Source organism: Chiroxiphia lanceolata, chromosome 1 (assembly GCF_009829145.1).
Source record: "Chiroxiphia lanceolata isolate bChiLan1 chromosome 1, bChiLan1.pri, whole genome shotgun sequence".
Lineage (NCBI taxonomy): Eukaryota > Metazoa > Chordata > Aves > Passeriformes > Pipridae > Chiroxiphia > Chiroxiphia lanceolata.
Genome location: NC_045637.1, coordinates 121,212,205 through 121,239,719, shown reverse-complemented (window position 1 = coordinate 121,239,719; position 27,515 = coordinate 121,212,205). Strand labels below are relative to the sequence as shown.

Here is a 27,515-nt window from a genome sequence, read left to right as displayed (position 1 = left end):
GCTGCATTCTTGGAGTGGTATGGTATGATATGAAGAAAAAGATTATTTTATTTATAATGTAACTTTTAAAAAAACCTTTCCCACTGCACATTATCTCTAGTTGTTATTGTTAATCTACCCATTGTTTACTGATTTAGCTAAAATTTCTTCAATTGTTAAAGAATGCAGATACTTCTTGAAACTTGTGGCAGTTCTGTTTATGTAATTTGAATTAACTGATGACAAACTAAGAAAAAAATAATATTTCTTCTAAAATATCTTCTTTGTATTTTCTTCATTGACTATTTTGGTATGTATGGGGTACTTGGCATTAGATCAAGATGAAAAGACAATAGAGAGGCTAGATTTTTTTTTAAAAAACATTTCATAACCATTTCAAATTTTGCTAGTACTCCATAGGTTATTACATTTTCAACTTTGCATTATTTAGGAACTTGGCAGGACACCAGGAGATCAAGCTGGAAGGATGATGGAAGGACAGATTTCACAGCAGGCGTTACATTTTCGCAACCCGTATTCAGAGGAAAATGGACCAGTTCCTGCAGTGCCAAGTCGACTCCCAGTACTGCAGTATGGAAACCCTTATGCAATGCAGGAAAGAAGAGGTAAGTAAATTTCACACACCTCACCCCCAGTATAATTTCTCCCTCACTGTTTCTAAAGCAATGCTCATTTAATGCAGGTTTAAGTACCAACAGTCTTTAGACTGTTTTACAGAGCCTTTAAGTGCCTTTATTTTACTGCTAGAATCAGTAAGTTACAGTTTCAAACACCTTTGGAAAAGGTGATTTCTCTCCTATTGTTTTATATTACCTAAACAAAAAATGTGTTTAACCCTTTTTAAAGGTAAGGTTGAATAAAGATGCCCTAATTAATTTTTCTTCAGATGGAGCAGATGGTGCTTTTAATCCTGATGAGATCCAAAGACCACCTGTTAGAACTGCCTTTTGGGAGCTAGAAGATGATGTAGTGTGTAGCCACCTTCACGCAATCTCAGTCGGCCTGATGGTTTAGAAGATCCTGAGGACAGCAATGCAAGTTACCTTTTTTATATTTTTTTTCCTTGAGAAGTTTACTAATGAGTTGTCAAGAGTTTCACTTAGGTTTTCAGTATCTGATAAGCCTGATTTACTAGTTATGTAAATCCAGAACTGATTTTTCTTTTCCATGAAAATGTTTTAGGTGAATTTTGCTTGCTTTGAAGGAGAAAACTCTGCACATCTATTTATCATATTTATCATACTTGTTCCCCTAATCTCTTGAGTTACTGACAGCTTGTTTTGTTATTAGGACAGTAGCTTTTTAATCTTTTAAGTACTGAAGTGGAAAAATACAAGTAATCTCAACTCATGATTTTTCTCGTGTGTGGTAGAATGAGAGCTCAAAAACATAGCCATGTCTTACTCATTTTATAATATGAATGTAGGAACTAAATTGTAACAAAACAAATAAAAATGTAAAGGATTCAGATACCAGTATTTTCAGTTAAATGCTGAATGTAAATTGGTATCCTGTTAGATACTATATCTCATGTATTAATCTTTTGTTTTCTGCCAAATCTGCATTTATGAATTCCATTTTGAATGCTTTTGCTGTTGGACATGTATTTGGAAGAGCTAATTGACTGTTATCTAAAGCTGATTAAACTGAAAGTGATACATTTCTTCACTGATTTTTTTTTTTTTTTAAGGCTTTGTATGTTTTAAGTGGAAACTGGTTAGCTTTCTTTTTAGTACAGTTAACTGCTTATATATTCTGGTATAAAAAATTGCATCTGTAATAAACTGGACGGTATGTCTTCATTTTGAACAGGAACGACTTATTACTCTTTCCTTATTCAGTACTCTTGCATCTTCAAAAATATTAAACAAGAAATACTTTTCTGCAAAGTATTGTGCTCTTTGCAAGTACAGTGGTATCATGACCTGTTTTCTCATTTAGTCTAGTTTGCCACATTTAATTGCTATAACCTTTGCAGAAACCGATCAGTGTTCAGACAGGCATGATTTTAGCCCTGGTGCTCAGCACCTATACTGGAGAAAAATGTATTTCTCCTCCTACCTTTTGCTCCCAATGTCCATTACTGTGAATAATTAGAGAAACTGTCAGAACTTTGCAGCCTGTTCAAGATCTAGAATATGAGCTTAATGCTGTTCCCCACCTTCACTCACATTTGCATATTTAATCTGATCATTCTTGACGTAGCTATTACATCTGACAAGCTCTTCTCTTCTTTAGTCATCTGCTGCAGTTTAATTAGCAGGGTGTTCTCTCTGATCTATGTGCTTTGCCCTCTTGCAAACCCAAGAGAAACAGTGCTAGAGTCTTGTGCTCATTTGCAGACACATCTTGGATTTTTGTAATGAGGCGGAATATAACAGGCTTAAATAAAGTTCAGCTTGAGAAAAGGTGCCTTTAAATCAAATAATTTGTGTCTTTTTTATGTGCAATTGAGAATCAGTTGCTTTCTCCTTACCCAGATAGACTGTATATGTAGTGTACAAATTTACCTGGAAGTGAGAAGCTGCAGGAATCTTTCTAGGAAGACTTAGTAATATGCCAAAGATAAAACAGTTCTAAGGCAGGAGGTAAAGAAATAACCACAGGAAACTTCCACATATATAGGTGATTCATTATAAAGAAGAGTCTGTCATTTGTGCAGAAGAAACAGCAAATATAAAATAATAAATCTGAAGAGGTTGTAATTTCTTGTAGTGTTTTTTAAAATAAGCTATTAAAGATGTAGTTCTCTGCATTTTTCAACCAGCAGGATATAGAACCTTTTGCTGGAGGAGGATTCCTTCCCATAAGAAAAGGGCTAGTAGGCTTGCTGCTTTGTTTAAAATACCACCATTGTATGGACTTCTGCCATCCTTCTCCACATTCCTATTACTATGTGTAATATTAGTTTAAAAAATTAGGAGTGTCATAGTCACTTCCACCACTTCATGGCTGTTTTGGTAGTGATTTACCTGTGATAATGAACACATCTACTTTATTTATCTAACATGACAGATCTTTTGAACCATGAAGAGGTGGAAGTGACTACAATGCCCTTAATTTCATAAACTAATATAAGACAAGATGTGCAAATGCATCAGAATTTTTGTGCTGCTGTGTTACAATTTTGTTTCTCCCAAAACTTTGTTCCTTAGGAATGGGCGCTTCTGTGTATTTGGTTGACATAAAAACCCATCAGTTCTGTATGACTTGAAGATGTCCCGGAATCTGCATAGCTTTGGGTTTGGAACTCCTAGGCCAATTAAACTGTGATTTCTGAGAGGGAGAAGCTGGTCTGTGTTAATCATGCCAGATGAGCACGCGCACAGCGGTGATTTTGTGTGGAATAGCTGACTTGCCGCACGTTCCTGCCGCATCTCCTTGACACTAACTTTCCATTTGCTCATGCTCCCATAATTGACCAAAATGTAATCATTTGGAGCAAAGAATTTCTAGCAGTACAGGAGAGATCCATAAACAAAACACACGCACACGCACATATATATATATTTAATACTGAAGTGTGAGTTCTAGAAATGTAGTCCTGATTACAGTTGGCAGCAAGCCCAGAATAACTATCTTGAGACTATTAAACAATGTTGTTAGTCGCAGTGAATTTGTGGGGGATGGAGAGTGTAACCCCTGGCAACTGAGAACCAGGTCGGGATATTTTTTGAGATGACTCCAAAATGGCCTTTCGTCTAGCAAAAAAACTCACTATGCATTATTAGCAATTGGCTGACAGGGTCAGATCAGGGGGGGACATAAAAGGAGCAGTTAGTATCCAGCTACCTCTTGGGAGACCAGACTTCTTGCAGAGAGGTCAAGGGCCCTAAAGGAGTGAATTCAATTTTATTCCCACAGCAGAGCTGAATCCCAGAAAGAAGATGTTTGTGCTCTTCTTCCCAGTGTACCTGCACTACATGTCAGTGGTGTGTCTGTTCATTTGTTGTTTAAGGCCTAAGATGGGCATCACATCTTTACTGCTGCTTGTTAAAATGATCTGTAGAACTTGGGGATGGAGATTGTTCAAGTCTGTGGTTTTGAACTGTGTCACACAGCTTTTTAATTTCTGTTTGGCCATCCTGATACTGCTTACAATAGTAATTACGAAAGCAGTACTTGAGACAAAATTGGTTGGTTTCGGTAAACTGGGCGAGTTGCACGTATTTCTGACAGCTAATGTCTGACTTTCCCTTCTTCCTCTTTTAATGGCAAACCCCCTCTTTTTTTACCATGCTTTAGTGTGTAATACTGTATTTATCTGTATGATTCATTTAATCAGTGGAACTCACTGTGGCAGTTTTTTAAAGAGTCAGGAGTACAGTCCAGTGATAATATTGAAGTCGTTATGTTAAAGGCATCCTTTACAATTCATTAACCTAATTATCCAGACTTCTGAGTTCAGAAGCCCTGGCACTTGTTATGCTGCATAACCACAGTACCAGCCTGCAGATATGTGGTATCAGTTGCTTTTCCTGAGGAGCTGAGGTGACATATCAACTGTGTTATATCACTGCAGGGCACTGTAGAGGTTTCGGACTAAGAACGTGCAACCATGTCCCTGGTCATCAGTCTGGACTGCAAGAAAGGTGGCCCTGGGTCTACAGGAAGAGCAGATTGAACTGTTTCTTTCTCAAAATCTGTAGTATCGGCCTCCATCCATGTAACTTGGATGACTGAACCATGGGGTCTCAAGAGTAAGCTGATGCCTGTGCTTAAAATACAGCATAGGCAAAGCCATTGAGGCCTGGTATCCCAGCAATTGTTGTCAAACTCCTGTAAAGCAGCTTCAACTAACCTTCTTATTTTGGCTTTTGAGGCTTCAGGGGATGATGGTTGTTTTACCAGGGTAAACACAGTGACCGGGTTCTAAGCGTCGGTTGAAAAGCATATGTGACCTCATTTATAAGAATTATTTTATAAGAATAAAGAATGGGTTGGTTGGTTATCCTAGCTGGAGAAACTGGGCACTAAGTGACTGAACCAAGATGAGTAGGATCTGCCCTCCCTTTATCATAGTTCTCCCTTTACGTGGAACACTGAGAGTTTGTCCATCTGAAATGACAGAATTAGACAGCTGTGGAGTCCAATACAATGGAACTTCTCTGTGTTTTCCAGAGGTTCCAATTACGCCAGGGCAGTGTATGAAATTTTTTAGTTCTTGGTGACTGGTAATGCTGTTTACTGTTACTTGTAATTAGAATAGCTTGGAAGTACTCTCAAGACTAAGATAAAGTTCTCATTGTTCCTGTTTGACCATTCCTTGGTTACACAGTAATCTCTGTAACATGCACTGTGAGGTCAGCTAAATACAGAGATATTTGCATTCTTCTGGTTTGGGTTAGGCATCACAGAAGGTTAAGAACTGATCTTTATGACTTGGCCAAGGGAAAAAGTACACTGAGAGACAGACTTTCCATATCTTAACAGAGTAATATCATACATACATAGTATTGTCATTCTTATACGGTGCCCAGGTCAGAAGCTGCTATAAGGAACACACAGTATGATTTTACAGTTAATTGAACTGAGTCATGAGAAAGCTGTAGCCTTAGGATATTCCAAACTTAAATGTTACTTTGACATGCGCTTGCCTTTTGTTGAAGCAAGTGCCTGCAGGGCAGCCGTGTAGGAGAGTGCAGGTGTGCTTGTGTAGAGGAAAGCATCATACTCTTTTTCAAATCAGTTTCTCACAATGGAACAAGGAGTAATGTTATATTTGTATGTGGTAGGGTATCACACTTGCCAGAAGCTGAAAGAAATGACAAAAGATGTAAACAATTTTTCTTGGCAAATGACTAGCAGTAAGGAAAATGTTTTTAAAAAAAAAGGGGGGGGGAGTGTTGTACTGGACAAGTAATTAGATTAACTAATGTTAATTTGGCCAGTGTTTGTAGTGGAACTGTGTTTTTGATGGAAGATGCACATTAATTTTCTTAGTTAAGTTGTGGTTTGCTTCAGTCTGGTATTCAGCAAATTTGTCATGTTTTTGGCACTATGTAAGCTGTAGCAAATTGTGGCACAATAGTACTTTAAATAGTTTTTCTTCCTTAATACATCCACCTGTCCATCCTATCTCTTTCATGACAAAAGGAACAATTAATATTTTAAAACTCATATGGCCTTTTCACTGCAGGTGCAAAGCAAGCAAGTTGGACTGTCTGTTGCTAGCAACTGTCAGAGCAGGCCCCACTGCCTGCTTAATGGAAATGTTAAATGGTTGAAACTAAACAGGTGTTGTCAGGAGAAGAAAATTATTGAGGGAATTTTCCCATACTGCCCTGTTTACATTAACTCTTCATAAGGACAAAGTACGTTAGCCTAAAAATGAAATATGTTTGCATAGGCATACTAGTTATCTGTATAAAACATACAGCACGTGTGCTGTTACATGTGGTCCTTTGCACATCCATTTTTGTAGATCAGCTAAATAATTACTAACTCTTGCATTTAAGGTGTCTTCGGGATGAAAAGGAAAATTATCTGGGAGTTGGAGTTCCAAAAATCTTGGTCGAATGTACCTGTATTTCCACCTTGAAATGAGTTGGTTTTGTGCTGCATTATCTAATTGCAGAATAGAGTCAAGATGCACAAAAGTCAAATTTGTGCTGCAGAGATTACAAAGCGAGGGTAAATTTCATCTGTATTTATGCTTGATAACAAAAATGCACATGGAGGAGGGGAAAAAAAAAGCTGGTTGTAGGGGTTCTTCTTTTAAAATACTTTCTTTTTCAACAGGATGATGACAAACACCGTACCTTCTGCTCCTGATCCTCCAAGTCTTCTCTTGCGTGAGCGTGGCACAGGTTTCTGCTTTGATTCCAGGTAGATGTTATCTTTTATTGGTCTTTAAGGGCATGGAGAGGTTTCTACAGAACTGGATTTTTTTTTTTTTTGACTCAAGGGTAGGGGGTGGAGGTGAAAAATTACCAAGTGTTTTCAATGAATGTTTGGTTTACAATTAACCGGCAGAGAATATGCTGTGAGACTGGGCAGGCTGTTGGTGCTATACATTACTTTGATGGAATTTGGACAATTTTTTTCAGTAAATGAATGAGTAACTTTTGTTTTTTCTCCTCTCTTGCCAACCTAATTGTGAACCTAAGTTTAGAGCTTTTATAAAGTGTTATGTTTGCTAAGAGCAAGCATTTATGAGAGAGAGAGAGGCTTCCCATGAAACTATTTGGCCATTAAGGCACTCAATAGATTTGTATTCAGTGGTAGCTGGAATTATGTCAAAATTATGTTGCTTTTAAAATGCCAGGTTATTTTGGAATTCCTGTGTAAACCCACTCTTAACTGTATTGAATGCTTTCAGCAAAAACATTTAAATTAACTGTTTGATACTTAGATACAAAGTTCGCTCAAATTTAAGTTGGTAGTAAAGCTCTTAATGTCCGTGGCAGCAGGATCCTAATTTTAGTTTTCAAACACAGATTAAATAACAGTTTCCTTTTTTCTTTTTTCTTCACCTCCTCCTGAAGTTTTGATGTGCACAAGAAATGCCCTCTCTGTGATGTGATGTTTCCACCGAACTACGATCAGAGCAAGTTTGAGGAGCACGTTGAGAGCCACTGGAAGGTGTGCCCCATGTGCAGTGAGCAGTTCCCGCCCGACTATGACCAGCAAGGGTTTGAGAGGCACGTTCAGACACACTTTGATCAGAACGTATTAAATTTTGATTAAATACTTTGTTTTGCAGTGTAGCTTAAAAAACCACCACTTCTGAATAGTCCACCTATGGAACAAAACCAGTGCAGCTTTCTGTAACAGTGCAAACTTCTGATTAAAAGCTCATGTACTCTAATGGGAGTGGCAAGTCGTGGCTGTAAGCTGCTATAGGGTTATCTTCTCTCTCTGCCTAACATTGTACTAAAGAAACCCCAAAACCTTCACCTTATTGTGTATGTAGCTATTTCTTCCCCTACTTAGTGGAATTTCTAAGGGCACAGGAATGACTTAGCCTCAGAAAAAATGAGACCAGCTTCATGGTGCTCTTCAGCTACATTTAAAAAAGGTCACCAAAACACCTGTGGTTTCTCTTAACCTTGATAACTGTGAGGTACCATTAAAAATGTAATAAACAGGTGTTTCTCCTAGCAAATCCATGTAGTTTTTCTGAGTAACACTTAAATTGGAAAGTTACATTACTTACCCTATGAAAATAGAGTTTTCTAGTACACTTCCGAGATCTAGATGCATGTACTGTGAGATTCCAGGCTTGCAACAAAAGGAATGGCAAATACTTCAGTTTTACATATAGAATGTTTGCCTTAAGGGATAACACTAAATGAGGTATGTTATATTTTAAGGCAGTGTTTTTGAGTTGAACGAAACTGCTGTGCTTAAATGCCTAAAAGTAATTGTTTAAAAAAATAATTGCCATTATGTTTCATTCAGTAGACAATATTGTTCTGTTTTCACAACAGTGGATTGTGTTCCTTTTGGCTTAGGGCTTTTAAAAACCTTCTGTGTTTTAACTTTATGTATTTCTTTCCAATAAGTAAAAACATGTGTGTATATCTAAACATTTTATATTTACTTTAACTGTATTAAGTAAATTTGCTTTCCACTTGTTGTACAGTAGTCTTGTTACATTAAAAGCAGAATTATTCATGGAGTCAGTGGTCCTTTTTTTCCAGCTGCTCATTTTGAAATAAAACAGAGTGTAAACTTTACATAGAGTAAATGGTGATTCAGCTTGTTATGCTCCTCACATCTATTTATGTTCTTTTTTTTTGAGAGGGAGACTCAGGGATTAAGGCTGGGAGTAGCTTCTGTTGTCTGCAGTTCCCTCATGAACATATGTAATATCCTGTTCTATGCAGGAGTTTTTAAAAACTGCATGACATGGCAGCAGCTGCTCATCAGTGCTTGTGTGCCATTTGCAGTCTAAAGATTTTTGTAACTCTGAACTTCATGTTGATGATGGCCCAGGGTGAAGCAAGGAAGTACCAAAAGAGCATTTTGTAATTTTTTTCTTACTGTAACTCAACAGCACATGAAAACAGTTAGAACAAGCTCTAAGAGTTTGATGATACCTAAGTAAAATAAACAAATAAAAGACTATACACAGCCCAAGAACTTAACTCTTTAGGATAGGAATGAGGAAAGAACAGTCTTCTTAGGTCAGAGGCAGTTTATTTTAAATGTGATTTGATTTACATTTATAAGCAGCTTTCCTGACAGGAATTCTTTAAGTTGCCTTCAGTTCTAAAACAAACCTCTGTCACTTTCAAACTTAAAGTACTTTGTCCCCAACAAAACATATGAAAATATAATTTAAAGCACACTTTTCACAGACACAGTACAATACATTCACTATACACAGTATAACAAAATAGTCCCATCTTTACCTGTTTAATAATACTGTCACAATGAATAGGTAAATAGAAACTGGAATTTAATTTTTATAGTTGAAAGGAATTTACATGCAACAATGACGTTTTACAACTGTTTAGCTGTTGAACGAACTCGCCCAGCCTGTAGTTCTTGCACTAGGAGCAGAGCCAAAACATATTCGTTGGCCAGATCTGTTGCCAAAGCTGCAGAAGGTGGGAAGTGGCCTCATGGGGCCTTGTGTGTACTAGTAACTCTCATGTCTGGATCATCCTTTAAAACCAGCTGACAGCACTGCTGTCACAGTCACCTCTCTGAGAGCTGAGAGTGATGTTTCACTTCATTTGGGCTGTTCTAAACGCTTATTCATTAGGATGATTCCTAAGTGTTTTAATGAGACTTTACTCTGCTGGAGAATAGGTTTGTCATCCTTAAAAAGTTTTCCTTTAAAGCTCTGGAAAAAAAAAATAGGGAAAGCTCATTCCTCCTTTATGTGAGCTTTCTTTTGCACTTAAAAGAACAGGAACTAAGCCAAGGCGATGACTGTGTTAACACGGAGAGTTCCTCCCTAACCCTTGCCGGGCAAAGAAGTGGTTCAGGCCAGGGCAGGTGGAAGGTGCCCACCTCTGCTCCTGGCCAGCTGAACTCCAGGAATAGCACTTGTGAGAGAAGAATGCTCAAGGCAGGATGGCAAGCAACAAATGTTCAGGTATGGTCCAGACACGAAGCGCTCTCATGTTGGCTTTTAAGTCAGTCTCTGACCACCTGCTGCAAGAAGCACTTAATCTTCAGTAAGGCTCATATGTCATATTTCAGCAAAATTAATCGTAAAGCTAAACAGACACATCCAAATGGAATGCGGTGACCTACAATGGGAAGCAAAAAATGCACAAAGAAAATCTCAAAAACACAATAAACGTGAGGGAGAGGCATTGGAACTCCCTTAGCACAACTAACGGACCTCCTTAAATCATGCGCAGAATTTTTCATTTTTATTTGCAACCACAGGCACATGCTCGTACAGTAGTTGCAAGAATTGGCAACACATAAAACATTAAATCTGTTGGCAATAGAGAACTACAAAGTGCTTCAAAACTTCATCTGAGATGAAGATAATTGTTTCTCACACACACATAAATTTGCACTTAAGTATTTCCAAGTGTCTTTTTAACAGATAGTTCAGGGGTAAATATTTAGTTGGACTGGGATATTGGTCCTCAAAAGTTTGATGGGCATGAACATAATGTGATGTCTTGTACAGAGGAAAAAAAATAATTGCTAATGCTAAAGTGATTGTTTACTATTTTGAATGGCAAGGTTTTCAGCATTTCAAGAGGGAGGAAAAAAAAAAGATTGCAAGATAATATAAAATACAGCAAGCACACCTTTTATGTATGTTATTTAAGTATGAAAATATTTTTTAGCATATTATGTTAAACATTCTTTCTTATTTATATTTCCATTACCTAAAAGACTTGCTACTCCACTGATAACTCCATTATGTAAGGCATGTTAACTATAGTTTGACGAGGGCGGTACTGTTTTGGTTTTGCACACACATTGACAGATGCATCAAAAGTCTTCATCACGTTACAATCTTGAAAGGATGTCAGTGCCAAGCTCTCCTCCTCGCACTCCTGTTCAACACGTCAGTACAACTAAATATGCAATGTCCCCCTAGTTCTTTTTTTTTTTTTTGTTTTGGAGAAAAATGTTCTGAAGAACCTACAGCTTTTTTAGCACCTTAAAGTAATGAAAATGGGTATGATGATAACATGTGCAAATGTACAAAATCATTAACTCTACAAAGATACATCATTCCAAAATTACAGAAAATGTTAAAGCATGCATTTAATTTTTTAAAGGGTTGCTGAATGCTTCCCCTGAAAAAGGTGGCTGTTCTCAAAATCAGCAACTGCTGGTGAGGATTTCTTGGCACATTTGTGACCAGCATGTTATTGCTGCATCTTCCTGATAATCTCAGCAGACACGGGGGGATGGAAATTGATTGTGTGGTGCCGCAGGCCCTGAGCTGTCTTGTAACTCTTTCCACAGCGACATTTGAATGGTTTGCGTACACGGATTTGTGTCCTGTGGCCGTTCTTGGCGTGGTACTTTATACCATTCACATTCTGTGAGTGAGAAAGTAAAACGTTAGTGGATGAGGTCTGACAATGGCTTGGCTTCCAGTTAAAAACCAAAAATGGATCACGGCTCTGGGCAAAAATACAGAGTGCTAGAAGCTCCCCCTGGGTGTTACACATGCACTGTTCCCTCAAGGTACCAGGTGGGACAAAGAGGAGAAGGATCTGTGTGGTTCTAATGTACAAAACTCACCTACCTGGATTACCCTTAGGTTAGCTCAGTTGGTTAGATCGTGGTGCTAATAACACCAAGGTTATGGCTTTGATTCTTGTATGGGCTATTCACTTAAGAATTGGACTTGATGATCATTGTGAGTCCCTTCCAACTCAGAGTATTCTGTGAAATCCTGATTTTTATCTCCCAACGCACAACACTTTCTGAAGAATACCATTTAGTGGAATCACACATGGATGTTCTTTGCTTCCTGACATCTTTTTCATATAGCATTGACAAATCTTATTCAGAGGTTTGTTTACAAGCAAACAAAGAATTGGCATGAAGACTGAAGTCACACTTCTTCAAAAAGCTGAGGCTCTCCCCATGGTGGGTCTGTTCTATTTTGTGTCATTGTTTCTAGATATGTCTTTAGGCACCAGCAAATTCTGATAGTTTACACATTGCCTCCAAAGAATTAACTGCAGAGAATGCTTAACTCCAAGAGTTACACAGGACACTTAGAAAATAATCCAGAGAAGCCATCTTCAAAATAGCTATTGTTTGGGAATATTCCACAGCTAAAACTAGAGAACTGATCCCCACTTGAGCAAAAGACAGCACTACAACATACACCCCATTACACAGGAAAGGGCAGGAAACAGGCCACACTTTTGCCAGATCAGCCTAAAACCTTACTAGAGATATATCAAAATAATTCCCCTGTCTTCCTTTTCCCATATTTCTGGTAAAAATGGAAGAAGCTATTGTGATCTCAACAGCTGTTGTGATACAGCTTTATATAGTATACTGGAGTCTCCCATCTGCTCCCACTAAGAGAGCTTGGATTTTTTTGATTAAGGAAAGGAAAACTGTCTTTCATTTGAGTTTCTCTGAGGATGAAATCAAAGAAGATACCAAGACAACTTGTGACAAAACCAGACAACTCCAAGGCTATGCTGTGTCCTTGCTGAAGTTTTCAGATACATATCTCATAATTTTTTTAAAAGTTATTAAAAAGAAAAAGCAAAAATCAGTTAACAGCTGGATATTAATTAATGCTCTACATTACATTTTAGGCATTTCTTCTTTGCTGAACTGTTGCCTGATGTTACACACAACAGAAAGTCCCCTGGGCTCGTTAAGCAACAAGTTCAGTTTTACTGATGCACAGCTTACAGTCCAGCTTGGAACTCACAGAAAAACAGTCTCAAATATCCAAGTTGGAAAAGGGGAATTATGGTGCAAGACTGCAAGCAACTGCTCTGCCCAAAAATTTGTGCTCCTCTCCTTTAGAGCATCCAGGCACTGAATCCTCACTTAAAGTTGCAAATCCAGCCCCTGAATTGTCCTTTACACCCTTAAAACCTCTGAACGACTCCTGCACAGCCGTCTCCTGAGATGTGGGACCTGAGAACCTTCCATCTCCAACACAAACAAGACATAGGAATATGAGCCATCAGTGCAGGTTACATCTGGGTGCACAGCACTCAGAAGAGGCAGAAAACTGTACCACCACAACTGCAAGAGCACATCAAAGCTACACATCAGCCTTGAGAGCAGCAAAGTGAATTCTCTGCAAGTAATCTGAGATCCAGAGGCAGCTTTTAGATGGTTTTGTACACAGTTGCAACTTCCAGCACCCACTCAGCAACAGGATTATTAGGGTGGGGGAGGGCAAGGAACGTCACTGGCTGACAAGAGGACTCTCAAAAGGCATCTGTCAACATCTGGGTACCCTTAAGGACCTGCACCTTCAAAAGAGGAGAAAATCTGGGGGTGACCTGCTAAACTTTTGCTACTGCAGTGAAGTTTTAAAAACAAAGCTGTCCTTAAGCCCTTTTACCCTATAATAACACTATTTTCCTAACAAAAAGCTGTTTAGACTTCTAATTTTTCTGTGAAACCACTTTTAGATTCTCTTGAGTTACTATTGATTGCTACAGATGCCATAAGTCTGCAATCACAAATATCCTCGCTGTTCCATCCCAATGGTGCTCTTCCGATACAGATTTTTTTAACGATCCACTCAGCTCCTGTACACCACATGCTTTGATGAAGGGGGAAAAGTACTTTCAGGCAGAAAAATTCAAGGAAATGCTAAACCAGAAACCTATGTGGGATGAATTGGGCCATGGAAGGTTTGATAAACAGTCAACCACGCAGAGCATGAGGAGCTTGTACAACATGAAATTTGACCTGTACTCCTGTCTAAAAGGAAACTGTTGTTAGAGTTACAGTGGACTCTTCAGCACTTTTTCCACTGCTGCAATGTAAACACTTCGTTGTACGTCTGGGCTGAGTTTGCTGAGGTACAGCAAAGCCCACAGCCAAAGTCATACATCACTTTTATTGCTCTGGTTACTCAGGTTGCTCACTATTTACTCTCACAAATGATTGAGGAAGAAGATGGCAGTAGAGAAGGGCAATCTAAAATCTTAAACAGAAGGAAACAATTATTAACTTGGAAGAAGATCAGGAGGCGATAGAGAATTTTAGAATGGCACTGCCTGGTTTGCACGAACACAGGGGCTCTTGCTGGGCAGGGCCCCTTGCACAGCAGGACTCACAAAGACGCTGCACTGCAAAGAGCCTGCCACCCTCTTCAGGCAGGAAAAGAGACGGCAAAAGGATGTGTTTTTTTGGAGATTTCTTGTTTCAGCCTTGGACATTCATATAATGTTTTTGTACTCCTGGCTCTTCTTCCTCTTGAAGTTTTCTTTGCAGGCCCAGTTCCTCTGTTCAACTTTCAAACTCTGGTTTGCTCCTTTCTTTCAAGTAAATTCCCTTTCCCCCCCCCTTACTTCAATATTCTCCTTCCCTAAGCTCTGCTGAGTCTCACCACTCTTAGATGAGCCTTCCTGCAGATTTTCCCCACCTGACAGGCCTAGTACCTGAAGGTACCACTTCTCCTCTCGCCCAAGGCCAAAAAGAAGTCATGCATATAAGCTACATTTTGTATGCACAGAAATCTATTATTCTTTTATTACTGTATTTGCACAAATTAGAAAAATTAGGACAAATACTCTAGGGTTTTCTCTATAGTAGTATATATGCATTATTTGTGGGGTTTGTTGTATCTATCCTGTATCAAACTTCATTTGCTCTTTGGATGTTGCCTGAATAACATTATCTAAATCATATAAACATTTTGAATGTCCTTCTCTCGAGCTGGAGACCACTCGGGTGGTATTGAATAAAAGGAAAACTAATTGCCACATTCATAAATCCCCATTTTAGTTCCTACAGGTGGTATTTTGCAAAGCACGATAACTACTCAATACCCACACATTTCTGGACAGAGTATCTAAATGTGGATGTAAATCCAAAATCTGGTGAGGGTGAACTCCACAGAAACAAGGATAACACCTTTGGGCTCCTTTTCTAAAAATCAAATTTCAGGCAGCAAACACGAATCGCAGTAAGAAGAAAAAAAATCCATAAATAGAAAACTATAAAATAATTATAATTTCTTCTCTAAGTCATAATTAAAGAAGAAAGCAAGCTTCAGAAATTAGTTCAGAGGCTTGTGTTTTAAGCATCTAGAAGTCAGTGTGCTCCAGGTTAATTTAGCTGTTTCTGACTATCCCACGAACAAATTTATGTATCACTAAAAAAAAAAAAAACCTGTGCTTTTTGTCTCCCCTTAGAATCTGTGGCTCCTCAAGAAAATCTGTGCCATAGTCTACAGAGAACCAATATGTATTACAAGCAAACAATTTTTAAAAGAAAAAAATGAAGTTCCTGAAGAACAACTAAATGTTTGTGACTCTATTTACACTGCCTATGGGAAAGTGCCAGGAGATAACTGCTGGGCAGGAGGCCAGCAGGGTCTTCTGATACACATCTGGGCTTGTGTATAAACATGTTCTTATTACAGTTTCCATTGTCCACCCCAGCCCATTCCTTAGGAGTATTTGTTGTACTCATTCTTGTCTTATTTACCTTTCCATAATGACTTTTCAGGGCAGAGGCCATCTTTTATCCTTGTACATTGTTTGCAAAAAGGTGTCCCATCCCTACTGGGTCCTGTAAGAAGTACTCTAATACAAATAACATCTCTAAAAATACCACTTCTGCTCCTCAAACGTACGTCACCTCAGGCCAGACAAAAGAAAACTGTGTATTTCCTTTCCTCCTTGCTCCCTAAAGGAATGCATCCTTTCTCAGCCGTAAAGTGAGTCTGGCAATTACTGTATGTACATGTCCGTGTTCCTGTTTGGAGCACTATAATTGTTTTACTGTCTTGACTGTGATTATCCAATACCCACCAAAAAATCCCAGTGCTTTGATCACAGGACTCCCTACCCAGGCTCTGCAAATAATTCATCTGAGGAGGGGGTTAAACAGAAGGAAGATAAAGAGGAAACAAGAAACACAGCTGACACGAAGCTAAAAGGAAGGAAACGAAGATAAAAATGTAATAAGGAAAAAAAAATAAACTGAAAAGAAATAGGGAGGAAACAGAGCCCACAGAAAAGAGAAATGAGGTGAGGCAGAGTTTAAGGAAATGTGTTTTCCTATCGGGACTAAACAGAGGTGAGTCTCTCAGGAAAATACGGTACTTTTTATTTGCTGCTGCTCTCTGTCAGCCTCTGTAGGGGTCGTTAATTTGTTCCCTGTCCCACTGCTCTAACATTAATGGTGTACAAGACATCCCTTATAGACAGTCCTCACACATTTGAGATGAAGGTAGTGAGATAGCAGAAGCAGGCACAAACAGCTTGCTTATTTGGGCAATAAAAAGACAGAGGGCTGGCAGTCAAACAGAGAACAGACAGGATATAGCAAATTACAGGGTTCTCCTTCTAATCTTTGCCATTAAGTGAATGTTTTCTGCAATGCATAGATGCCCTCTGGGCACAGCAACTTCTAACAATCACCATGGCTTGTTTGCTTCCTGAGCTAGGGATTTAGCTTTTATACCATATGCTTTGTCTGGCACAGCTTCTACCGCACACAAGAAAAGTACTGATCTTAAATAACGTGGATATATCTGCTAAGCAATACTTGCAAATATTCTGAAATCATCTTTCCCTCTGCCCTGGCCCCGGAGATGGTGTTCAGTTTTTCCTATAACTGGAGAATAAACACGTAGTTCAGGATAATCTCTGCAAAAAGACTTCCATGTCACTAAGAAATGAGTATATTGCTTGTGTAAGTATTGTTAATATTAAGTGATCTGTACAGGAATCTGAGTCTTGTGATTTGCTGCTGTGGGAGCTGCCACCAGCCCAGAGCAGCTGCAGCATCACTGAAACACGTTTTCATCCACAACATGGTTTCATGTACAGTTTATTCATTATACAGTTCCTGTCATAACAGTTTTAGTTGAAATGCTATTGGTCCTCCTATGTTTCTATTTCATATTTCTCTTCTCTTTTAAGTCCCTACTTGTCAGTTATTTAAAGGAGAAGCCATAAAATAGAACAAGTATAAAACCGACCCGACCACTGCAGCTTTTTCTAGGGTATAAGTCAATTTTCCAGTAGTTCATGCAAAAACGTCAGAAAATATGCTATTTCTGTTCCCAAATGTGAATGACTAGAGAATACCATACTGAAGTCCAAGCTGTTCAATACAATTTCATCTGTCTCTGCACTGATTAATGTGAAGGAACACTCCTGTCCCTCACAACATCACAACACGTGATCAACATCACAACATCAGCCAGCTCAACGTTCAAATTTAGAAATGTTTCACTTTCATAAAAAGATAAAAATTTCTCTTGATGGAGAGTAATTAAAGAAGGGGTGGGGGGTTTGGGGAATTGCTTCCCAGCATGTCACGCAGTGATGCAAGCCCTGCACACGGGGTCATTGATGGCTGTACAGATGGGTCACAGGGACTTGGACCCAGGATAGAATGATGCCTGAATTTCTCCAAGACTCTGCCTTCCTGAGATGAATTCTGACTTGCAAGATGTTAACCACCACATCCCGCACATCATCTTTACCAGAAAATGTACCCTGGGCACATTCTCACTAAAGAAGAGCAGTATCTCTAGCAGTTAAGTAGAAGGTATTCATACGGCACAGATGAGCAAAAGCTTTTTATTTCGTGTCTCTGAAAGGGGCACAAGATTATTTTGCTAGTAGTAAATTTGTCTAAATAATAGAAAGCTCATTAAAAGGTGTAAAGCAAAAGAGTCACTATATGTAATCTATCTTGACAGACAGGGATGCAAAAGGCACCGCTTGTAAAACCGACAATTTGGCTGTGCTTGAGAGGAAACCAGTGAATAAAATATTCTGCTAAAATAACACAAACATAATTGTGAAAAGTATTAAATGAGAAAGGTGCAAACTAATTTTAAAAGCTTCATCCTGACTACACTATCAAGGAAGAAGGTAGGTCTGCACTACTACTTACCTTATATCTTTTTTTACATCCAGGAACAGGACAGGCAAAAGGTTTCTCATCCCCTCCATTCATGCACATTGAGCTAAGGATAGCTTCAGAGCTGATAGCACTTTCTGTAGTCCAGGACTCATCACTGTCTGATTCTTCATAGTCTACTTCCTCCTCATCATATTCACTACCTAGAAAAGCAGGATAGTCAGATAAAAAGAGAATAAATAAGAGCAGAGCAAGATAAGCCATTCTGCATTTATTACATCAATTATAATGACTTGTAATTTCCCCACTTTTGTGTTTTCTGGAAGACAGTTATTTTTAATTTTATAACCCTATCTTTCCTGTAGTTATTTATTCCTTCATAAAGACACCAGTGGTTCTTTTTCTAATAACCAGGAGAGGTATTATTAATATATCTTCATAAACTGTTAACTGCGTGGCACAGAAAGTTCTAAGGACTGATTTGAAAATGCAGTTTCATTGTTTCTCAAACACCAGGATCCTTCCGTCTTTCCCAGTGCCTGAACAGAAAATATGCTCCCTCTTGCCCCCCCCATTAGGCTAATTTTAAGGCATTTCTTTATGCAATACAATACTGAAGAGTGTAATTCTACAGATCATAAACAGTGTAAAATAATATGTTGACAAGTCTTAATGCATTTACTAGCCCTTTGGAATTAATAGGAATTATAGCACGACATTAATAAGAATTATATTGTAGCAATTATAGTTGTGAAATTCATTCCCTCAGGTGTGGGGATAAATTGCATTGTGTGGCTGCCCTGAACAGACCGCATTATGTTCCAGATATGCTACAACAGTCATCTGAGCAGCTGGTGCTGAGTTTATTTATTATTTTTAATTGCAATAACTATTAATGAAATCCTCTGAAGAAGTTAAATATGAAACAAGAGAAATTAGAAAAGCAGAATTCCAACTATAAAAATACAGTTAAAAAAAAAAAGCAGGGGAGGGAAGAGCCAGCTGATTAAAAAGAAAATATATGCATAGAGAGGGAGAGAAAGGGAAAGCTGAGGGAAACTTCTGTGGTGTCAGCAGGAGGTGGTGCTGTGTTTCCCCTCCCCTTTCTTTTTTCCCTTTCCCAGCTCTGCTAAATTTTATCCTTTCTGTTGAAAGACAATTTGGCTCCAAGTGCTGGAATAGCTCCCGTTATTAAAGACAGTTATGTGACACTTCCATGGCTCTATTTGCTTCCCTCATATGCCCTTTTAGTGCACGCCTCTAAGTAGCTCTATGCACCGAGAAGAAGATGCAGACAGATGCCTCATGGCACTTTAAAAAAGAAACATCCCGAATTCACAGGGAAAACCCGTGCTGCAACGCACTATGGGTTCTTCAGGGGTTTTTTGCTTCTGGTGAAACTAAATTCACACCCATTGTCTCAAACTTTTCCCTTCGGACTCCCCCTCCCCCGGTATTCCCAGTCAGACTCAGCACTGAGTAACAACATGTGTCAACTGGTAGCTGCAAGCACTCAGGGCTCCTGAGCTTTAGTCAGATACTGTAAGTTCGCTTACAGATGTCAGGCTGTCCACGTTTCTTTCCCGTGGTTCTCATCCGTACAGGGTGGTGCGCAGATGAGGAAAGATGGATGGTTTCCCACCAGCAACAACTGTCGACATGAGCGCACGCACACACGCTCTGCAGCACATCTGGAAAACTCTGCCCTGCTGACTGCGACTCCTTATCCCACACCGAACGAGTGAAAGCCAAAGAAAGCATTATTGACCTCTTAAAATATTTCTGAACTCTAGGAACAGTTAACCTAAAATGAAGTTAAGAGTTGTTATAGTTTAATTAACTAATAAAAAAATGGAGGCAAACCCACAACTCTGCTTCTACGATTTCCTGCCCTTGATTGTATCTTGATGGAAAAAATTCCTCAAGCTGTTCCTTTCAAACTTTTCAGCTCAGTGGGTTTTTTTTAAGCAAATGCAACAGAAAACCCTATTGTAAATACACATATGCACTCCTAGGATGACAAAGTATACAATTCTAAACACTGATACCAAAAATTTCTGCCATTATAATCAGGCCCCCTTGTGAGCTCCCTCACGAAGGGGTGATTTCCTCCCAAACGGGACTTTGTCCTCCCAAAGAAAACATCATTTGAGACTGTTAGACATATTTTAAGGATACCATTCCTTTTAGTGATAATGAGGAGGCCACTTTTATAAAGCAACAATCTCTACAAAACTTAATATGCAATATGGTAAATAAGGGAAGAGAGACACAGAACAGTAGGAAGAAGCAGCAATCAGTGCTGTTATGCATTCCCTAGGTTTTCACGAAGGAATTAAAGGGCACCCTTTTAATTTTTCTAATACTCTGTACAGTAAGACCCAATTCTGCAAGAACTTTTGCCTGTACTTCACTTGTTGGTAGACTCATGGAAGAAGAGAGACAGAAAAGACCAAATGTGTGTGTAAGCATCCATGAGATTAGACCACCATTATGGTGTTTTTTAAAATAACTTACCTGAACAAAAATACAGACTTGGTCGAGTATAGTCAAACCAGTTGTTTAAACAATATAGCAAATGCTCAGTCTTAAATTTTTAAATCCAGACATCATTACAGATTTTACATATATGATGAGCTTTTTCATAAAAATGACCATAAAAATAGTATTTCTTCTTGAACAAAACAGTAATACTAATGGTGCCATATTACATCATGCAAAGCTGGAGCTGCAGTCTATCACTGTTTTACCTAACAGTGGCCTATTGAACTCTATTGTTTCTACTCTCTTAAAAAAAAAAAAAAAAAAAATCCCAAAATGTATTTTAAACGGTCTTGGTATAAGGAAAATGCAAAAAAATTACTGTCTTGAAAAGAATCATTACCAATAAAAATTTAACCTTAAAATAATTATGTTGTTTCAGTTGTTAAAGAAAAACAACACTGATTTATTCATGCTTTTAACTGATTCTGCCTCAGAATTTAATTTCCTTAGTTGTCAGTGTCTAAGAGCAGCAACTCATGTGGTGCCTTGCTGACTGCGCACAACACATCAGAGAGGGAGAAATAAAACAAGAGGAAAAACAAAAAGCACGACACACAGATTGGTGCTGCCATTATAACAGCCCCTAGATGAGGTATTTTAATTAAGCGGCATAAGGCTAAGGACGGTGGGTTTGCGAAGCCATTCCCACGCCGAGCAGGAGTCCCTGGCCCTGAGCTGCACGTCAGGTGTACAAACTGCAACCCGAGCCGCCGGCTGCCCCGGCTCCTCCGGGCAGCTTTCCAGAGGACCAGCAGTGCGCCGAAGGCGGAGTGCACAGCAGCGCACTTTCATCAAGACAGAGCTTGCTTGCTTGCTTTTCTTTTCAAACTTGGTCAGTATTTCGTAATTATATCTGTAAATATTTATTTTTGAAAGGAAAAAAAATAATTGCACACCTTGCATCTTAACCTATGGCCCGGTCCAGGGTGTAACAACGGCGTGACTTGGGCAAGTATTTGCAATAACTCTTAAGAGAGCTCCGAGAGAGCTGGCTCACTGATCTCCCTGTGGATGCTGCCATGCACATGGAAAACAGAACGTTCTGTTGGGGCACGCTGCCCTTCTGGGGGATTGAGCAGAGCTGTTCTTGTAGCATGTTGCTAATGGCTTTACCAGTCAGTCCTCATTGTGCTTGGAAAGGCAGATTGATCATTCCCCCCATCAAAGGAACTCAAAGGAAAAATATCAGAATCAGGTTTCAGAAGTGTGAATGGCAAAAGAACCCTCCCTCCTCAAAACTCAACAACACACAGTTCTCTAAGGCAAAGCATGGAAATATCTGGCTGATAGAGCAGCATGTGCTTTCAGCAAGGCAATGTACAAATATACAATATTATTACCATAACTAAATACTATTTCTACAATAGCAAGAAAACTGCCTTCTCCACCTCTCTCCTCTGGCAACACTTTTTCTGAGGTTCCTTGCTAGCTCGTTACTCTTTACCATAATATCCAGTTTAATCATCTGGCTTTCATTCAGAGACCCTACATAGTTCCACCTCAGCCTAACCTAAACCCACTGCTTCATTATCCAAATGACTATGTTAAATCTTAATACTGAGCCCACCCTTGCATGCAATATTCCTCAGTCCTGGCCCACAAAGCCATTTCCCAACTCCTCACTCCAATGGCCTTGCCAAAAGACTCACTTCATCTGTGCTGCCCCCAGCAGACCAAAAAAATTAAATAAAACAAAGGCAAGGAAAGAATGCTAGTTTAGTTTGTTGGGGTTTTTCTTCTGGAATTTTCCATGCTGAGACAATGCCACCACCCCTCAAAGGGAGGTGGACTCCACTGGTGGAGGTGGACTTGAGTTGCATAGAATGCCATACTGGAGCCAGGTATCACATGAAATTATCAGTTATGAGACGACAGAAAACATACCAGGTCACAAAGAGTTCTGGCAAATTATTTCTCTTGTAATTTGCACACCGCATTTAAACAACCCATCACAAATGAGAAAGCTGTCTGCATCACAGCAGTTTACTTGCCAAAAGTAAAGACATGCATGAAAAGGGATTATGATTACTGCCTGCAGGGTAAGAAGCCTTTGTAGTGTGATAAAAAGCAAAGTTGCGCTATCAAGACTTGGTCTACCTCTTCTTCCCGTCAGCTTTTGCTGTTGAAATCAGTGAGAACATCACTTAATCCTACAGCAAAGATCTCACCACTTGAATGCCCATCTACTACTTTCTCTTTTTTCCAGTATATGAAGTCAGTAATTTAATAGCTAAGAAATATTTTGCAGAGAGGTAATAATTTGACAGTCTGGAATAGACAACATCCCAGCTACACTACTGAAAATCTGGGGCCTTATCTTTTATATTTCTGGGGTTTATTTGGAATTCACACGACTGTAGCCAAGATAAATTCTGCCTTTCGTGTTAGTGAATTCATTCCACCATGAGATTTACAGAGGATTTTCCCCTGAACTTCGAAAGAATCTAGTAGGTGCACATCATTTGTAGTTATGTTGCTTTTCAAATCTAAAGACTTCTATACTGTGCCTTTAAATATAACAAAGACAAAGCTGATTAAAAACAGCACAAGCTGTGTGTGCTGTTACAATGAGTAGGATCTATCTTGACCTCTGATCAAGAACATAATGAGTTCTTCCTTTCTCCTCCCATGAAGAAAAACAAACCCAAAACATTCTTGCCAATTATTTTTGTGACCAGAAAGCATACATTTAAGTATACAATGAATAACTATGAGCAAATAGCTTACTGCAGTGGGAACCAACATTGCTGGTGTCACTGAAAGTTCATGGTAATTCCAAGGATTTCTCATAAAAATTCAGCTTCACACTTTGTCCCGTGTGGGACTTGCAGTTTGCATTTCATAGAAACAGTTTTATGAGAGCACTTCTTATGTTAAGAAGTTTGCATTCCCATATACTGCGACAGTTTCCTTCATTAAAAAAGTGAATTATTAATACTATGTGAATTTTGGTCTAATACTAAAGCACATTTATGGATTTGTCAAACTTCTTCCCTCTGTGCCCATGGATGCACACAGCCTCCTCCATACTCATAACCAGGGAGAATGTTCCCACAGCCGATAGACCATGCTGATCTAAAGATGTATCAAGTCATTCAAAATGAAACATTCTTCCTTTCTATAAAGCACAAGGAATAAATGCTAGGGACAATGAAATACAAAATAGTTAAACAATACGTGTCAAAGCCTCTATGCAAGTCTCTATCTAGAAGCTGCAGCAGGACTCTCCCAGCTGTGACCTGGTATGGGTGGCACAATGACTGGATCTGCAAACTCCAGCAGATTTCAGACACTGGATCCTCCAGACTAAGCCAGGGTCTTTCTTTTGCTTGCTTGCTTGTTTTGGGGGCAGAAGAGGACTCAGAGGACAGAAAGTGGTTTTCAGCCTTTGTGAAAGGTCAATTCAGATTAATTTCCTGCATTTTCAAAAATACTTTTACCATTCATGTCCACAAAGACAATGCAGACATAGATGAAAACCCAGTGTAGTTTAAACAGAGCACTGTGCAGTGCTACAGACACTGGTATTTTAGACTGCAAGCACAGTTCCAATGTTTGGATTAAGCACCTACATACCCAGGGAGCACTAGGTTTATCACGGTGAACGCTGGAGCCTTTCTTCAGCCAGTGGATGCACAAGCAGTTACGAGTTTTCTCTCTCATCCCAGTAAATATTTCCAAGCCTTGTTTCTGGGAGAGGAGAGGCAAATCTGTTCTCAAAGCCAATTGCATGCTTGGCAGCTTTGCTGTCACTCGAGGGAGCTGCTTGAGATGGTTACAGTTTGTCAAATGGGCACTTGCCAAGGCTGGCAGTAGCCTCTATCCCTCTGCATGATCACAAAAGAGCCATCAAAATAGCAATTACAACTTATTATTGTGTTGGCTTCGTGCCAAGGGGGGGGGGCTGGCGCAGGGCATGTCCTGCTAGCCCCTGCCAGCCCTGCGCAGTGGGTCCCACGGGTGTGTGGTCTGCGGCGGTCGCTGCTGGGCTGCTCTCACACACGCGCATGCCAGGAGCAGTTCCTCATCTTGCCTTCAGCTGTCAGTGCTGCCAGCATCCTACTCTTCTTCATGACACTAGTCAGAGCAGGATTTGGCCAGAACAGTGTCTTCTGGAGAAACCACCCTTCCTTTCAGTTCTCTCCTAGCTCAGATCAAGTATCAAGCACTAAATAACAAACTGTTTAGGATACATTGCTACTCAGAAGAACTCATTTTCAATTGTCTCTGGCTGAAGCAAGGCTCAGTTAGTGAACAAGCAATGAGAGAATTTAAAAAAATGTACCTTTAAAAAATGTACATTATTCTTAGGCACGAGATACTTAAAAGAACTAGAGAAAACAAGTTAGACAAAAAAATATTTTGTCTTGTTTGTTTGCATCATTTGAAGAGTAGCTTTCAGACCCTAGGGTTGGGTCTACTGAAGGAGGGAACACTTAAACAACTAAGAATATGGGTGGATATTTCTGACATGGGTGGATATTCTGGGTATTCCTCTTCTCTCCTGGTCACCGCAGAAATGACAACTGTAACTCACACAGTCACGAGGACAGTCTGCGAAGATACTTCCCCCAGCTATTTTGGAGGGTGGTACCTCAAACAGGATGAAACCACACGCGGTTACACACCCAGACCATGGAGCACCTCGGTGTTTTAAATGAAATGGTAGACAGGTCAATTCCAACATTTCACATCACCTGCAGTTTTCATTTAAATGCTTGGTGTAAGCTCATGCTGAATTTTAAGTGACTGAAAATGTATTCCATTGCAAGGTTTGGATCCATTTTGGAAAGCATGTGAACACTTCTGTGCTCTATAAACCTGAATATACTGTATTTTGGTATAGAATGACTTTGTCTGAGCTAGCCTATGTAGGAAATCACCCTAAAATCCTGGAAGTAAAGCTAAAATGATAAAGGTACAAAATAAACATAAAGATTTCCATTTAAAGTACTGTTAGTATGATATTAGTGTCATATATTCCTATTCACTGTCAGGAAAATTGGGAACTATTTACACATGAGATCTGCTCTCCATTTTGGGCTACAAGAGAAACAGATCTAACAACACTCAGGTTGAAAAAAAATAGTCCTCCAGAGCCAATATTGGGGTTGGTGGAGCAGCTGGATTCTATCTGGCCTTAGGAGCTAATAATTTTCTTTTTTGATATATCTGTATCTTGATACTGGTATATCAAAAAACAGTCTTTAAAATTGTAAATAACTTTAATACTGTCTTTAATACAGTCTTTAATACTGTAAATCCCAATCCAGAGATTATAAATCCACTAAAAGGAGCTTGCACACCTATATAAGCAGATATGTTACAACTTATTGAATGTATAAATGTATGCAAATAAAACATACATGTAATAAGCTAAATAAAGAAAAAAAACCCATGTCCAATTACTTGTGGAACAGCAACTAATCACAAAAACATGCATGTAAAGAACCAATTCTGGAAAAAACCAGTCAACTGACACCATGGCATGTGTTTTGTAGAACAGGACTTTCTGAGAACGCTGCAGAGGTGCTAAAGCAAATTGTTATAATGTCACTGCACAATGTGCTGTTGAGGTTTTATGGTCACACTGCGCCAATAGTCTCGGGAAGTTATTTTGCATTCTTATATAAACTTTTTTTCCCAATCCTGTTTTCCACAAAAAAGGGCTTTCAATAATGTACAATCTTCTGTTTATACACAGTACAGAAAAAACATGATAAACCCATGAACACAATCTCTACTTTAAACATATTTTAAAACTAGATTTCTACAACTTCATGTAAACAAGAATAAGCTGTTAAATGCTCACCAAAAAGGACTGTAACCTTCCTGTAATTAAATAGCAGTGTTTTACATGGCACTTTTTAAAAATCATGAAAATAAAAAAAGTAAATAAATAACTCAATCCAGCAGACCCCTCCCAACTCGAGGCTTAACCTGCAAATTAATGTAACAGTAATAAAACCTATGCCAGCTGGAATCCTTTCTTTTTCTGGCTTTGGCACGAGCAGCAAGAGCAGGTATATATTTGAAGAAAAACAAAGTAGGACATTTTCCACCTTCAGTCACAGGATGTTAATTGAACTCTGGCAAATGTTTAAAGATACTCTCAAAATGTTCAAGAAAGAATTAAAACCAGTTGGGGCTGAGAAAAAAGAAACAATCCATCCTTCCTTCTCCCCTCCACTCCCCCCAAACATCTGTTCCAAACTTATACTCCAAAAACCACAGCGAAGAACAGTCATAATTAATGTTATTTTGGCTTTTTAGTCGCTAGGCCTGCATTCTGAGGTTAGAAATATAAAAATACAAGTTCAGGGCACTATTACTGTACTTAAGGACTCTCCTGATGCATATAACAAAACAGCAGTTTTTCTTTTCTCTTCTTTATCCCTTTTTTCATTAAAAAAATGGTATCAGGAAACAGTTTCATGTTTAAGATAAAGGATTACAATAAAAAGTACCAACATAAATGAACTGCAGTTTATGAAGCTATGAAAATACATTTGAGACATGTTTTATAACATTGGGTTAAGCATGCTTTACAGCTGTACAAAAGCTATTCAGCCACTTACAATACAGATCATAAAACTGCTAATGCACACAGTCCTTACCCACCCCGACTGCCGTGTGTTTTGCCTTCACAAGTGTGCAAATCCAGCAAGGATGCACCGAGCTGCGACCAGGCTCCAATCCAAGGCATTGCTATTACTGTGCAAGTAGCTGTGCTGATTTCAGCATCATCCAGCTACGTGGGGACTTCCAAGATGCTCCTGGGCTGGACCTTTGACCCTCATGTGTGAATGGGCTGCATCATGGCAAAGGGACTGGTTCAATGCAGGCTACCCATGGAGGACCAGGGTGTGGAGGAGCTGCAGAGAAGCAAGGCACCTCAGCGTCTTTCCAGCAGCTTTGGGCTGAGGGAATTTCACGTTTATGAGGCACAAGAGAGTTACAAACCCCTGACCAGCAATGAGAGAGGCAATGGC

At 39.1% G+C, this 27,515-nt stretch overlaps 2 protein-coding genes across 2 annotated transcripts in view; one reads left to right on the top strand and one right to left on the bottom strand.

Moving 5' to 3' along the window:
* The window catches only part of TAX1BP1 (Tax1 binding protein 1), a 52,645-nt gene extending 44,022 nt beyond the window's left edge, over window positions 1–8,623 (top strand). Inside the window, 6 exon segments of the mRNA XM_032688753.1 lie at window positions 431–605; window positions 887–976; window positions 979–1,034; window positions 6,742–6,750; window positions 6,752–6,828; window positions 7,488–8,623. Coding sequence (XP_032544644.1) covers window positions 431–605; window positions 887–976; window positions 979–1,034; window positions 6,742–6,750; window positions 6,752–6,828; window positions 7,488–7,689 — 609 coding nt within the window. The 3' untranslated portion in view covers window positions 7,690–8,623.
* Window positions 8,624–9,124: 501 nt separating this feature from the next.
* Window positions 9,125–27,515, bottom strand: part of JAZF1 (JAZF zinc finger 1) — a 191,842-nt gene continuing 173,451 nt past the window's right edge. Inside the window, exons 4-5 of the mRNA XM_032699187.1 lie at window positions 18,013–18,182; window positions 9,125–11,474 (exon numbers count right to left, since the gene is read on the bottom strand). Coding sequence (XP_032555078.1) covers window positions 11,298–11,474; window positions 18,013–18,182 — 347 coding nt within the window. The 3' untranslated portion in view covers window positions 9,125–11,297. The remainder of the gene's footprint in view (window positions 11,475–18,012; window positions 18,183–27,515) is intronic.